The 16,243-nt window shown below is 41.9% G+C and overlaps 1 protein-coding gene and 1 long non-coding RNA gene across 6 annotated transcripts in view; both read left to right on the forward strand.

Moving 5' to 3' along the window:
* Nucleotides 1-5,061: 5,061 nt before the first annotated feature.
* On the forward strand, nucleotides 5,062-7,995 carry LOC116358130 (uncharacterized). Its single transcript, XR_004206003.1, has 4 exons — nucleotides 5,062-5,799; nucleotides 5,901-6,093; nucleotides 6,226-6,295; nucleotides 7,404-7,995. It is a non-coding gene; the product is annotated as an uncharacterized LOC116358130 (long non-coding RNA).
* Nucleotides 7,996-10,395: 2,400 nt separating this feature from the next.
* Nucleotides 10,396-16,243, forward strand: part of LOC109872437 (ubiquitin carboxyl-terminal hydrolase 25) — a 52,300-nt gene continuing 46,452 nt past the window's right edge. For all 5 annotated transcript variants that reach the window (XM_020463640.2, XM_031808150.1, XM_031808151.1 and 2 more), the window contains exon 1: nucleotides 10,396-10,652. In XM_020463640.2, the coding sequence (XP_020319229.1) occupies nucleotides 10,611-10,652 (42 nt within the window). In that variant the 5' untranslated portion in view covers nucleotides 10,396-10,610. The remainder of the gene's footprint in view (nucleotides 10,653-16,243) is intronic.

Below are 16,243 nucleotides of genomic sequence, written 5' to 3' on the forward strand. Positions count from 1 at the left end.
CTTCCGTGGTGTCCTCCCATGAACCCCATTCTTGTTTGGTGTTTTATGCATCGTAGACTCGTCAACAGAGATGTTAGCATGTTCCAGAGATATTTGTAAGTCTTTAGCTGACACTCTATTCTTATTAACCTCATTGAGCATTCTGCACTGTGCTCTTGCAGTCATCTTTGCAGGACTGCCACTCCTAGGGAGAGTAGCAACAGTGCTGAACTTTCTCCATTTATAGACAATTTGTCTTACTGTGGACTGATGAAAATCAAGGCTTTTAGAGATACTTTTGAAACCATTTCCAGCTTTATGCAAGTCAACAATTCATAATTGTTGATCTTCTGAGATCTCTTTTGTTTGATTCAAATCAAATCAAATTTGATTTGTCACATGCGCAGAAGTAGACCTTACCGTGAAATGCTAACTGACAAGCCCTTAACCAACAATACAGTTTTAAGAAAATAGAGTTAAGAAAATATTTACTAAATAAACTAAAGTAAAATAAAAACAAATTTTTTTAAAGTAACAATAAAATTAGGTGTGGTTCACATCAGGCAATGCTTCTTGTGAATAGCAAACTCAAATTTTGTGAGTGTTTTTTATAGGGCAGGGCAGCTGTAACCAACATCTCCAATCTCGTCTCATTGATTGGACTCCAGGTTAGTTGACTCCTGACTCCAATTAGATTTGGGAAAAGTCATTAGCCTAGTGGTTCACATATTTTTTCCAACCTACACTATGAATGTTTAAATTATGTATTAAAAAAAACTATAATTGTTGTGTTATTAGTTTAAGTACATTATGTTTGTCTACTGTTGTGACTAAGATGAAGATCAGATCACATTTTATGACCAATTTATGCAGAAATCCTAGTAATTCCAAAGGGTTCACATTATTTTTCTTGCCACTGTAGGTCCTGGATGGCAGGAAGCTTAGCACAAGTGATGTACTGGGCTGTAAGCACTATCCTCTGTAGCGCCTTACGGTCAGATCCCGAGCAGTTGCCATACCAGGCGGTGATGCAACTGGTCAGGATGCTCTTGATGGTGCAGCTGTAGAACGTTTTGAAGATAATTTCAGTCTCCCGATGGGGAAAAGTCGTTTTTGTGCCCTCTTCATGACTTTATTGGTGTGCTTAGACCATGATAGTTTGTTGGTGATGTGGACACCAAGGAACTTTAAACTCTCGACCCGCTCCACTACAGCCCCATCGATGTGAATGTGGGCGTGTTCGGACCTCCTTTCCTGTCGGCCATGATCATCTCCTTTGTCTTGCTCATGTTGAGGGAGAAGTTGTTGTCCTGGCCCGTCAGGAAGTCCAGGATCCAGTTGCAGAGGGAGGCGTTTAGTCCCAGGGTCCTTAGCCTAGTGATGAGTTTTGTGGGCACTATGGTGTTGAACGCTGAGCTGTAGTCAATGAACAGCATTCTCACATTGGTGTTCCTTTTGTCCAGGTGGGAAAGGGCAGTGTGGAGTGCGATTTAGATTGTGTCAGCTGTGGATCTGTTGGGGCGGTATGCGAATTGGAGTGGGTCTAGGATTTCCGGGATGATGGTGTTGAAGTGATCCATGACCAGCCTTTCAAAGCACTTCATGGCTACAGGGTGGTAGTCATCTAGGCAGGTTACCTTCGCTTTCTTGGGCACAGAGACTATGGTGGTCTGCTTGAAACATGTAGGTATTCCAGACTGGGTCAGGGAGAGGTTGAAAATGTCAGTGAAGACACTTGCCAGCGGCCTTGTGAATGTTGACCCTGTTTAATTAAAGGTCTAGCTCACATCGGCTACAGAGAGCGTGATCACACAGTCATCCGGAATAGCTGGTGCTCTCATGTATGCTTAGGTGTTGCTTGCCTCGAAGCGAAGGCAAAAAGGCATTTAGCTCGTCTGGAAGACTGTCATCCCTTTGTAGTCCCTAATAGTTTTCAAGCCCTGCCACATCCGACGAGCATCAGAGCTTGAGTAACAGGATTCAATCTTAGTCCTGTATTGACGCTTTGCCTGTTTGATGAATCGTCTGAGGGCATAGCGAGATTTCTAATAAGCGTCCGGATGAGTGTCCCACTCCTTGAAGGCGGCAGCTCTAGCCTTGAGCTTGGTTGCTGTAATCCATTTCTTCTGGTTGGGATGTGTACGTACGGTCACTGTGGGGACAATGTCGTTAATGCACTTATTGATGAAGCCTGTGACTGAGGTGGTATACTCCTCAATGCCATTGTATGAATCCTGGAACATATTCCAGTCTCTGATGAGCAAAACAGTCCTGTAGCGTAGCATCCACGTTTTCTTACCACTTACATATTTGAGCGAGTCATTGGTACTTCCTGCTTTCGTTTTTGCTTGTAAGCAGGAATCAGGAGGATGGAATTATGGTCAGATTTTCCAAATGGAGGGCGATGGAGAGCTTTGTATGCATCTCTGTGTGTGGGGTAAAGGTGGTCTAGAGTTTGTTTTTCCTCTGGTTGCACAACGGATGTGAGTTTGACTGCATTAAAGTCCCCGGCCACTAGGAGCGCCGCTTCTGGATGAGCATTTTCTTGTTAGCTTACGGTCTTATAGAGTTGGTTGAGTGAGGTCTTAGTGCCAGGGTCGGTTTGTGGTGGTAAATAGACGGCTACGAATAATATAGATGAAAACTCTCTTGGTAGATAGTGTGGTCGACAGCTTATCAGGAGGTACTCTACCTCAGGCGAGCCTCGAGACTAACATTAATATTCAGAAAACAATGTTCCGTTCATTTCATAGAAGTAAAAATATAAATAACACAGAAAAATACCAACATACATTTCATTCATGAAAAACATAAACTGTAGTTTGTTGCATTGAGTGGGAGTAAGTGAAGGTTTCAAAACAAACAGTCTAAATCTGGTAGTTTCAAGTTTTGTAGGATTTTACAGGACATAAACCTCAGCTGTGTCCTTTATCCAAACCCAGATAGCTTTAACTAGTTAATTAATTATCTTGTCATAAAATCAATACCCACCTTGCTCTCAGATCTCAATAAATGTGGAGAGGGTAAGGGGAATGTCAACTCTGAAGAGATCTTTCTTGCCAGCTAAGCTCTGTCATTTTCGTCAGTCCTACTCCCCATTATTTTTTTATTTAACCTTTATTTAACTAGGCAAGTCAGTTAAGAACAAATTCTTATTGTACAATGACGGCCTACCCCGGTAAAACCCTCCCCTAACCCAGACGACGCTGGGCCAATTGTGTGCCGCCCTTTGGGACACCCGATCATGGCCGGTTGCGATACAGCCTGGGATCAAACCAGGGTCTGTAGTGACGCCTCTAGCACTGAGATGCAGTGCCTTAAACTGCAGCGCCACTCGGGAGCCTATATGTTTGATGAAAAATGTACTTATGTCAATAACAATGTGCAGGGAATAACATAAATGAAAGGAGGTGTGCAATTTAGTATCTCTGTTACACAGTAGTAGCAGACTGTCAGACTGAGGCTGACTTGCAAGATGTTTTTTGCGACAGTTGAAGTAAACCAACTAGCCATAGCCTACAACATGGAATCTTTGGAATACCATGAACCTAGTCAGGTATGCCATTTGTTTTAAAATACAGTGATTTAATTGATATTTGCCACTGTACTGTGGCTTGCAAAATTATTCACCCCCTTGGCATTTTTCCTATTGTGTTGCCTTACAACCTGGAATTATAATATTTTTTTTTGGGGGGGGGGGGTTTCATTTGATTTACACAACATGCTTACCACTTTTACAATGCAAAATATTTTTGATTGTGAAACAAACAAAAAATAAGACAACAAAACAGAAAACTAGAGTGTGCATAACTACTCACCCCCCCCAAGTCAATACTGTGTGGAGCCACCTTTTGCAGCAAGTGTCTTGGAGTATGTCTCTTTAAGCTTGGCACATCTAGCCACTGGGATTTGTGCCCAATCTTCAAGGCAAAACTGCTCCAGCTCCTTCAAGTTGGATGGGTTCCACTGGTGTACAGCAATCTTTAATTCATACCACAGATTCTCAATTGGATTGAGGTCTGGGCTTTGAATAGGCCATTCCAAGACATTTAAATGTTTCCCCTTAAACCACTTGAGTGTTGCTTTAGCAGAATGCTTAGGGTCATTGTCCTGCTGGAAGGTGAACCTCTGTCCCAGTCTCAAATCTCTGGAAGACTGAAAGAGGTTTCCCTCAAGAATTTCCCTGTATTTAGCGCCATCCATCATTCCTTCAATTCTGACCAGTTTCCCAGTCCCTGCCGATGAAAAGCATCCCCACAGCATGATGCTGCCACCACCATGCTTCACTGTGGGGATGATGTTGGGTTTGTGTGGGTTTTCCTTGATGGCCAAAAAGCAAAATTTTAGTCTCATCTGACCAAAGCACCTTCTTCCATATGTTTGGGGAGTCTCCTACATGCCATTTGGCAAACACCAAACGTGTTTGCTTATTTTTTTCTTTAAGCAATGGCTTTTTTCTAGCCACTCTTCCATAAAACCCAGCTCTGTGGAGCGTACGACGTAAAGTTGTGCTATGGACAGATACTCCAATCTCCGCTGTGGAGCATTGCAGCTCCTTCAGGGTTATCTTTGGTCTCTTTGTTGCCTCTCTGATTAATGCCTTCCTTGCCTGGTCCGTGAGTTTTGGTGGGCGGCCCTCTCTTGGCAGGTTTGTTATGGTGCCATATTCTTTCCATTTTTTAAATAATGGATTTAATGGTGCTCTGTGGGATGTTCAAAGTTTCTGATATTTTTTTATAACTCAACCCTGATCTGTACTTCTCCAAAACTTTGTCCCTGACCTGTTTGGAGAGTTCCTTGGTCTTCATGGTACCGCTTGCTTGGTGGTGCCCCTTGCTTAGTGGTGTTGCAGACTCTGGGGCCTTTCAGAACAGGTGTATATATACTGAGATCATGTGACAGATCATGTGTCACATATTGCACCCAGGTGGACATTATTTAACTAATTATGTGACTTCTGATGGTAATAGGTTGCACCAGATCAGGCTTCATATCAAAGTTGGTGAGTACACATGCACGTATCACTTTTCCGTAGTTTTTTTTTGTTTGAAACAAGTCATTTTTTTCATTTCACTTCACCAATTTGGACTATTTTGTGTATGTCTATTACATGAAATACAAATAAAAATCCATTTAAATTACAGGTTGTAACAAAATAGGAAAACCCAAGGAGGATGAAAACTTTTGTATCTGCTGTTAAATCAGTGACTGAATCAGACATGATGAAGATTAATTTGTAATACTACGGTAATATCCTCCTCACTGTAGCGATACTACGGCTCTCGACCCCGAGATCTGTGGTGGTCTAAAGACCAGTGCATTATGTATGTCACCATCCACCCCAATACCCCAGAGCACTTTTGATGCACTTCGACAAGTTCATCACCAAAATGTATCTCACTATTGTCTATACACTGCAACTCAATATTGTTACTTCCTAATACCTGATCCTATTTGGCAATTCATTTTCATAACTGATGTTGTAACTGAGTAATTGAACAGTAATAATAACAATGACGATCAAAATTCCTGAGCCCCTAATACACTTTTTGTAAATGCATTACTATTCAATTCCAAACTGCACTCAGTGTCAGTAGAAGTTAGGATTGATCTATTGGTTGATTGGTTATTTCCATCAATGCATCAGTGTCTACCATCATGGGTGCTACTATGCTGTTCTGTAGGTACTCTGGTTGTGGGCTGGTGGTTCCTGAGAAGCTACAAGGCTGTAATGTGCTGGATCTGGACAGTGACTCTGACAGATACCGCTTCATCCTCATTTAGCTAGTGAGTCTCAGTACTGACAGGACAGCAGAACTGGTAGGCCTACAGTCACACAAGACATTTACAATGTTCCTCCACAATTTCCTATCTAATATGTTATTACAAAAGCAACTCTGACAGTCATGTACATTTTGCAGGGCTAGATGCTGAAACTGGATGGGACAGGCATACAGAATGGCTCCCTGGATGTCCTGGTGTAAAGCTGTTCCTTCGTTCTGCACCCTCGGGCGTGCTTTCTGCTGGGGATCTATTTGAGTGTCTTACTGAAGCAGATCACAAACAACACACATCCAGTGACACTCCCTCCTCTCCATCTCCTTTCAGCTAATAGTATGTTAAGGGAAAGGCCTTATGTATTTACAATTTTTTCACTGATTGACTCACAGATTAATTCATCACTGATTGGTGACCTAATCAGTTCCCAGATACTGACTGACTGATGTCTCTGCCTCCTTCCTGTAGGTCAAACTGTGCCATGTGTCTGTATCCTGACAAAAAGGCTGTTCTCAGGGAGGCCTTCAGAGTGCTCGAGGTAACCTTCACACTCTCTGGTGGTCAGCCAATATTTCAGTAGCATCCGGCATGCCGCACCAAAAAATATCAAATATTGATTAAGTAGTGGTGCTCAAAATTGGAAACAAGACTATGTGTTTTATAAAGCTACTTGATTTACAAAGTGGCATCATTTTCATTAACCATTTGCTTTTCCTCATTTATCTTTGGTGGTATGTGAAAATATTGTTACACAACCCGCAGTGTGAAATCAGATACTCTATCGCCATCTGCTGGACAACCTTTTAAAACTTTTGTTTATGGGAGTATGGTTTGATTTGCCTTCACAACATTGTAAAACATTGTAAAACATGTATTTTTGTGAAGATTAGGGCCAAAATAAAAGACCCGAATAAAACAATATTTGTTCTATGATTTCCAATTAAATTGTAAAAGAGTTTTCCATGCATATCACAAAAATAATATAATAGTTCTTAATACTGTATATTCCCTGATCATGTGATCTTCCTACGATAATATAGTATTTTGTCTCTTGAGCCAGCCATTCTTGTCAAATCGTATGTATTTACATGAGGGTGGGAAACTTTACACTGAGTGTACGAAACATTAAGAACACCTTCCTGATATATTGAGTTGGATTTAACAAGTGACATCTATAAGGGATCATAGCTTTCACCTGGATTCACCTGGTCAGTCTGTCACAGAAGTATTTTATACGCTCAGTGAATATTCCAGCAAGTGTGTTCTGGAACATTTGAAACATGACCCAGTTCTCTGAGGTAGAAGCCTTGATTTATGAGTAACAATTGACAGAGCTGAAAGTATAATGTATTCTATCTGACAGGAACAATTATGACAGAAGTGGGACTATAGCACATGTTAAAGAGCCTTTATTCCACCAATGCCACACTCTATGATGTTGAGCCAATACGAGACCCAATAACACACCTTTATTCCACCAATGCCACACTCTATGATGTTGAGCCAATACGAGACCCAATAACACACCTAGATACATTAAATAATGTCCTAGATACATTCAATTATCAACAACATAGCAGTGGTGGGGGGGTGGAGTTGGTTGGGAATTGTTAATCTAATGTCATGTTTTCTGTGTGTTGTAACAGGAGAAGGTTTAAGTGGTGCCCTCTACTGGCGAGACCTGATCTTTCTAGTACCCGAGGTGGGCTTCAGTACTCCATACCTGATCACAGTTTTGCCTCTGAAGGGCTGTATTTGGGGTTCCTGCTTGATTCCTACAGACAGACATAGAGGTCAAAGTGCGTTTTGACCTCTAAGAGCAGTGGACTAGTAACCGGAAGGTTGCAAGTTCAAATCCCCGAGCTGACAAGGTACAAATCTGTCGTTCTTCCCCTGAACAGGCAGTTAACCCACTGTTCCTGGGCCATCATTGAAAATAAGAATTTGTTCTTAACTGACTTGCCTAGTTAAAAAAAAAAGTGGATGCAGAAATGGCAGCCATGCTTCAGCATTCCCGATTCTCCTGACTTCTCCATCCAAAGCTCAGGCAAAACTGCACCAAGACCTAAATGTGGCCCCCAGGTAAACACTCTAGTATCTCACCTGAGGGGCTATCCAAAAACTATCATGCATTTGTATATTTTTCCACCACGCTACATATATGTGTTATGTTATCTGATACATTGCATATAGAGAAAGACAAAGCAATTCTAGTCAGAAATTCTTATCAGTGTAATTAATAAATCCTCATACATTTATCCTATGGTCTTGTATCTGGAAGGACTTCTCTGTTATGAAGTAGCATAGTACACTACTGTTCAGCACCTTTACACAACTCAGAAGGTCACAGCATCATTTTGAGCAGGAGGCTTTCCACACAGCTCAGCCCACTCAGTGTCTAAAAAGCCCTATTGTCGAATAAATAGATATATGCATTAATGCATGCCCTCTTTCGCTGGGCTTCTTCTTCTTCTTTGATATCATGGCGGTCCGCAACCAATCGTTTAAGTGCATGCCCGCCCCCTACCGTGCGGGAATGTACGGTCAATCATGATCTGCCCAATTAAAAAAAATATATAATAATCCCTACTAACCCCCCCCCCCCCCCCAAAAAAAACAACAACTCCCCAACCCCCCTACCCCATTAAACTTGATCTACACTCCACCCTTAGGATTGTTCAGCATCTCAACAAACATTTCAACAGTAACATCTGTTACCCCAATACCTCTTTTACCACCTTACCAATAAAAGCTATGATGTCAACTTGATTAATTATCAAAGTGTCCTTTGACACCACACATTCATCAGTGCAATATTTCTGAACAGGCCTCCAAACAATGCCAGGACCAGCAGAAACACCAGCCCCGACATTAGGTCCACTTACTACAGGAGCTGCCATGGAAGCTCCATCATTCCACACTGTAGTTCCACCAATCTGTTTTACGGGCTCTGCATACAATACATCATGACTAATTCTATATCTCTGAGCCTCTCTAGCCTCTCTCTGCACCTGGCATCCACCAAATGCTGCACTATGTTCCCCCCAACAATTACAAAACTTAATCTTCACATTGCTCCCACATTCACCGTAATCCTGTTCCCCTCCACACTTGGCACATCTTGTCCTTCCTTTATAAAGAACAGCTACATATCCCATTCTTTGCCATTTAAAACACCACAATGGGGATGGGGCAAATTCTCTGACATTGAAACTAAGGAATCCTATCTGTACTTTCCCAGGCATAACCTTGTCAACCCTCAGCAGCACTGATAGGCTTCCACTTCTTTGACCTCCTTTCCTACTGATCAACCTTTTGACCTCAATCACTCTTCCTCCGATCACATTTTCTTTAATATCATCTGTGGACATAGATATTGGGACTCCCAGTGATGACTCCCTTCAATCTAGCGTAAGCACCAGGGGCATGGCTTTTAATCTTCTTCCCATTAAGCTTTTCCATTTTCAGAATCTTCTCTTGCTGAGCCTGGCAACCACAAAATATTAACAATCTACCATTTACAATGAACCAAGCTAATTTCACTTCACCTACCTCTTTCTTTACTGCATTATATCGTCAGATAGGGTGTAAGTGAGGCCCTGTGGTCTCATCAAACACTATCACCACTTTCCACTCCAACACATATTACTCTTGCTTCCTACCTTGGCCCTCGTTATGTTTCTTTACTAGACACTCCACTGCTTTCTGTATCATGATCTCTTTACTTCCTATGTCTTTCCACTGCCGGCCATTCCGGTCCTTGACCCTCATCCTCCCGCTCCATACCATCAGAACTGACACTCATATTGTTAGAATTCCAGCACAGCTGTTGCTTCACCAACTTTATCTCAATTTCCTCCATTTCGTCCTCACTACTCGCCACCATTTCCAGCCCAATGAAAACCTCTCACAGTGGCTCCTCTGGCTCCTCTCGCTCTTCTTCTTCTTCTTCTTCTTCTTCTTCTTCTTCTTTAACGTTTTATGGCAGACGACACCTACTGTACCAGGTATTGAAACAAAACAAAAATAATATATTCCATTGTGGGTCTCTCTAAGTGCTTTTCGGAGCTGCCACGTTAAAGCCCCTTCCTACTTCAAAGCCAGAAAATGATGACACGACCAATTGAACAGTGATACTGTTTTTTTCATGAAAATGAATACAATTTACATACCAGTGAATTCGTTACCAACATTTGTTTTTTGTTGTGATCTGCAAATATATCACATGTGGGCTCTGTTAAATTGTTAAAAAATAGAAACGGATTATGAGTTTGGTCCCTAACCTTACGCCACACATTTAGGGCATTTAACATGTATTCTAACAAATACACAAATCATATCATGGCTGTCTCTCTCTCTCTGGGAAAAATACAAGTATTATATTCTGCTCTATTCATTAATAACACACATAATATTACCCCTATTTATAGTAATTTGTAATCACACAAGACACAAATATGTTAAAACCTTTAATAGTGAAGCTGACATGTTGCCTAAATCAGAATAGTTGGTTTGAAATGATTGTTTTAGAATTGGAAGAAATGGAAATGGAAACTATTCAACATTGCAGGACTGAAAGTTGTTTATTGCGTCATTCTAAAGCTAGATCCGTGACGTAAATGCAGTCCAACAAGGCAGTACAACTCGAAAACAGAAAAGCGATCGTGTTACGGTAACAACTCCGTAGGTTTTTTCACGGTCTTTGCCTATGTTTTCCTCCATGCCTGCATTTCCCATGGCGCCCGCTATCGCGCTGAATAACTGGGGGACATCTTAACTGTTATTTTACTTGGCTATAACTCGTTTTTTTTAGCTTAGGTTTTAATTTATTTTCGTTGCATTCTCAACCGGCCATGACCGTGGAGCAGAATGTCCTCCAACAGCATTCGCAGAAGGTATGTCTACATAGTGGCAATGTTTTCTCCGTCTGCTTGCTAGCAAATCTGGCAGGGAAAGATAGCTAGCTAGCTTATCAAATCAAATGTAATTGGTCGCGTACACATTTTGGAGATGTTATCGCGGGTGTAGCGAAATGCTTATGTTATGCTCCTAGCGCTAACCTAACAATTCCAACAAATCCCAAAAGTAAAACGAAAGGAATGAACAATATAGAAGTATAGATCGAGCAATGTCAATGTCAAAGGATATAACAATGTATATACGATGTATATGCTGGTGTGTAGACACGTTATGGGCAGTAGTTATAGTAATAGAAAAGGTGTGTAAAATGTGTTATATTGCTAGGATAGGCCTCGACTAGAATAGTATATAACTTATGAAGTGGGTAAAATAGTATGTAAACATTATTAAAGTTAATTGTTGTTTTCCAAGTGTGGCGTCAGATCGTTGGATATTTTCTCAATCGAGTGATCTTTTAGTATTTACAAACATGCATCGTTAAATAATCCCCTTCTCAAACAAATCATGAGGCCAGATTGCTAACGTATCTAACTAGCTAACGTTGGCTAGCTTGGTACATTGCCAACAAGTTAGCTAGCGCGCTAAAGTTACAGGTAGCCCCACTAACGTAACTTTACAAACAGTGACACGCCTATTTGAGGGGAACAGTTCGCTTGCTGGGTAGCTAGCTAATTTCGTCAATTTAACATAACCAAGGTCGTTACTGGTTGCCTAAATGTTAGCTAGGTCAATTTCAGACAGTTTTAGGCCAGTGTGATCTTCTCGTCTTGTGGGGTAGCTAGCTAACGTTAACCAGCTAAGATGTTAGAAACCGCTTGTTAGAAATCATTGGGTTAGTTGACTGTTGATGGGTTATAAGATAACAAGTCACTGTTGGTTTCGTCATACAAGTCAGCCACACTTGACCCAGCACATGATCTGTCTGTGTGCCTGAGCTGGTTTGCTAATGTTACTAAAATTACTGTTGTGATATGTTTGTTTACGTGCTGTGACTGCCAGGCAGGAGTGGCAACGATGAGTCTGAATGCAACTGCATTACTGTAAGCTTGCTGAGAGGCAGTGTGTTGGCTAATTTTGACCGGTTACGTTGGCGAATATATATTTGACAAACACGTATCTAGTACAACTATGCAGATAGCTATGAATCATTGTTGTGATTTCAAAATGGTATACACATCATAGCCACACCACAATCTGATTTGGGGGAAGAAGTCCAACATTACTTCCTCGTTTTAATTAGGATGTTATAGGTCAGAGTGAGTCATTGGTTCGGTTGTTCACAGGCATTAGCTATATGAAGCAAACGATACATTGATTTAGTGAGCTGGCTGCTGACAGTATAGTCCTCATACCATAGCAGCTGTTTACTTAACTCAATTATTTAGGTAAGATGGCTACCTAACTGCTTTATTACACAGTCATGGGATTTGTCTGAGGGTGTTACTATCCCTCAGATTACCATCCAGCACCACATCCTTTGATTGGTGTTGATGATATGATTTGGCAACATTAGTGACCGTACTCTCTATTGACTTAGTTCAGAATAGCAGGAGGTATGTTATGGTCATGTTTAGTGATGCACCGATATGCCATTTTTGTCTGATATTCGATATTTTCCTTGCCATTTTCCTTCCTGATATTTAACATTTGAGTGGCTTTTTAAGCATTCTAGTACAGTTAAATAGTTAACACATACACATGGACGCAGTGGTCTAAGGTACTGCATCTCAGTGCTAGAGGCGTCACTACAGTCCCTGGTTCGAATCCAGGCTATATCACATCTGGCTGTGATTGGGAGTCCCATAGGGTGGCATACAATTGGCCCAGCGTCGTCCGGGTTTGGCCGGGGTAGGCCGCCATTGTAAATAATACATTATTCTTAATTGACTTGCCTAGTTAAATAAAGGTTACATGTACACACCACACTGACCTAAAAGTTAGTTTGTTGGCATTTACGTACAGTTGAAGTCAGAAGTTTACATACACCTTAGCCAAATATACATTTTCACAATTCCTGACATTTAATCAGAGTAAAAATACCCTGTCTTAGGTCAGTTAGGATCACCACTTTGTTTTAAGAATGTCAGAATAATAGTAGAGAAGGATTTATTTAAGATTTTATTTCTTTCATCACATTCCCAGTGGGTCAGAAGTTTACATACACTCAAATAGTATTTGGCAGCATTGCCTTTTAATTGTTTTTTCCTCCAAACATAACGATGGTCATTATGGCCAAACAGTTCTATTTTTGTTTCATCAGACCAGAGGACATTTCTCCACAAAGTACAATCTTTTTCCCCATGTGCAGTTGCAAACTGCAGTCTGGCTTTTTTATGTCGGTTTTGGAGCAGTGGCTTCTTCCTTGCTGAGCGGACTTTCAGGTTATGTCGATATAGGACTTGTTTTACTGTGGATATAGATACTTTTGTACCTATATCCAGGTCCTTTGCTGTTCTGGGATTGATTTGCACTTTTCGATCACCAAAGTACGTTCATCTCTAGGAGACAGAACACGTCTCCTTCCTCAGCGGTATGACGGCTGCGTGGTCCCATGGTGTTTATACTAGAGGTCGACCGATTAATCGGAATGGCCGATTATTAGGGCTGCTTTCAAATTTTCATAACAGTCGGAAATCTGTATTTTTGGGCGCAGATAAAAATATTTATATATATATATTTTAATACCTTTTTTATTTAACTAGGCAAGTCAGTTAAGAACACATTCTTATTTTCAATGACGGCCTAGGAACGGTGGGTTAACTGCCTTGATAGGCTAGTTGACATCATTTGAGTCAATTGAAGGTGTGGATGTATTTCAAGGCCTACCTTCAAACTCAGTGCCTATTTGCTTGACATCATGGGAAAATCGAAAGAAATCAGCCAAGACCTCAGAAAAAAAGAATGGTAGACCTGTACAAGTCTGGGTTCATCCTTAGGTGCAATTTCCAAATGCCTGAAAGGATCACGTTCACCTGTACGAACAATAGTACATAAGTATAAACTAGAGGTCGACCGATGATAATTTTTCAACGCCGATATCGATTATTGGAGGACCAAAAACAATACCCATTAATCGGCCGATTTTTAAAAATGCATTTCCGATTGTTATGAAAACTTGAAATCGGCCCTAATTAATCGGCCATTCTGATTAATCGGTCGACCTCTAGTATGCACGTCAGCTTTGACATCGGTTTTGCACATTGGCGTTAAACTAGGCATCAGGCCAATACCGATGTTGGCATTTTTAGATAATATTGTCAGATTCCGATATGTTCACTGATATATTGTGCATCCCTAGTTATGTTATTGAGTTATATAAGGCCATATACAGTGCAGTTTGAAAGTATTGAGACCCTTTCCCTTTTCCACATTTAGTTACGTTACAGCCTTATTCTAACATTTATTAAATCATTTCCCCCCCATAATGACAACGCAAAAACAGGTTTTTAGAAATCACTGCAAATTTTATTAAAAAAATACAAAATACCTTGCGTAAGTATTCAGACCCTTTACTATGAGACTCGAAATTGAGCTCAGGTGCATCCTGTTTCCATTGATCACCCTTGAGATGTTTTTACAACTTGATTGGAGTCCACCTGTGGTAAATTCAATTGATTGGACATGATTTGGAAAGGCACACACCTGTCTATATAAGGTTGACAGCGCACGTCAGAGCAAAAACCAAGCCATGAGGTTGAAGGAATTGTCCGAGACAGGATTGTGTCTGCACATATATGGGGAAGGGTACCAAAACATTTCTGCAGCATTGAAGATCCCCAAGAATAAAGTGGCCTCCATCATTCTTAAATGGAAGTTTGGAACCACCAAGACTACCAAGACCCTGCCAAACCGAGCAATCGGCGGAAATAGCTTTGGTCAGGGAGTTGACCAAGAACCTGATGGTCACTCTGGCAGAGTTCCTCTGTGGAGATGGGAGAACCTTCCAGAAGGACAACCATCTGCAGCACTCCACCAATCAGGCCTTTATGGTAGAGTGGCCAGACAGAAACTACTCTTCAGTAAAATGTACATGACAGCCCACTTAGAGTTAGCCAAAAGAACCTGAAGGACTCTCGGACCATAAGAAACAAGACTCTCTGGTCTGATGAAACCAAGATTGAACTCTTTGGCCTGAATGCCAAGTGTCACGTATGGAGGAAACCTGGCACCATCCCTACGGTGAAGCATGGTGGTGGCAGCATCATGCTGTGGAGATGTTTTTCAGCTGCAAGGACTGAGAGACTAAGGGTCTGAATACTTTGGTATTTTTAATGAATTTGCTAACATTTCTAAAAACCCGTTTTTTGCTTTGTTATTGTGTGTAGAATGCCCTGTGAAATTGCAATAAACCTAGGTAGTAACACACAGGATGTAACATGCCAATGTTTTGACTGATTTCATGCCTCGTTGCATGTAGGCCTAAGTTCACTCGTATATGATACAGGATATGTAAACTTCTTGGTTTGTAACACTTTGGAATGCAGAATGCTCATTCCTTTAATATGTCGTAAAGCCTCAGAGTGGACTCTCGCAGGCAGCCAGGCCCGTTGTGCTGGTGTCATTCACCGGCACTGACCTCCTTGTAAGGGGAAACTTTGTGCGACAGACACTCTTGACTTGCCACATGCGGATGAGTTGAGGTGTGTATGGGTCAGCTTCCAAACAACTGTCAGGGTAGAGGGGGCCTGACCCCTCTCTCCCCTCTGACCCTCTGTTGGGTTCTGCCTGCTTGTAGCTAGCCTATATAGCTAGTACATTCATAAACATGACTAAACTAAAATGCACTTTCTACAGGACAGTTGTTCTTTCTCAACAATCTCTGTGAAGTGCTTCAGTCTGCTAAAGTAGTTGGCTAATACTTTGAAACAGAGGTGCCCCAGTCAGGGCCAGGGCCAAAACACTTTCACTCCCCTGTGAAATATCTGGAGGTAGTCGCCAAGGAGCTGTGGGACAGTGGACACAAGTGGAGCAGTAGTTAGCATCCTGCACCCATATTTATTCACCCATGTTTATTTTGTGGCAAACATGGGGTTTCCATGATGGTATCTTTGCAGCACACAGCCACTTGTAGCAGTGCACTTAATGTTCTAGCCTCTATGGCTGCTGTCCTAGGGCCTAGTAAAGTGGCCTGAGCCTCAGGTCCTGGCAGTAAGTGCTCTCCGTCATTGTTTGGAGTGTTGGAGTGCACTCGACCAGGGTGTGTAATGCACTGGCTCATTGTTTAATGGACACGGCCATTGTGTGGTGGTAAGCCCTTGCACCCCAGCTGGGGTTGACATGCGCCACAGGGCAGACATGAGTGCACTGAGGCTTCTCGCTCGCTCTCTCTCTGCCTCGCTCTCTCTCTGCCTCTCCTCTCGCTCGCTCTCTCTCTGCCTCTCTCTCGCTCTCTCTCGCTCTCTCCTCTGCCTCTCTCGTCTCGCTCTGCATCTCTCGCCTCTCTCTCGCCTCTCTCTCTCGCTGCCTCTCTCTCTCTGCTCTCTGCCTCTCTCGCTCTTCCTGCTCTCTCTCTGCTGCCCTCTCTTGCCTCTCTCCTCTCTCTGCCTCTCTCTCCCTCTCTGCCTCT

Source organism: Oncorhynchus kisutch, linkage group LG28 (genome assembly GCF_002021735.2).
Source record: "Oncorhynchus kisutch isolate 150728-3 linkage group LG28, Okis_V2, whole genome shotgun sequence".
Classification (NCBI taxonomy): domain Eukaryota; kingdom Metazoa; phylum Chordata; class Actinopteri; order Salmoniformes; family Salmonidae; genus Oncorhynchus; species Oncorhynchus kisutch.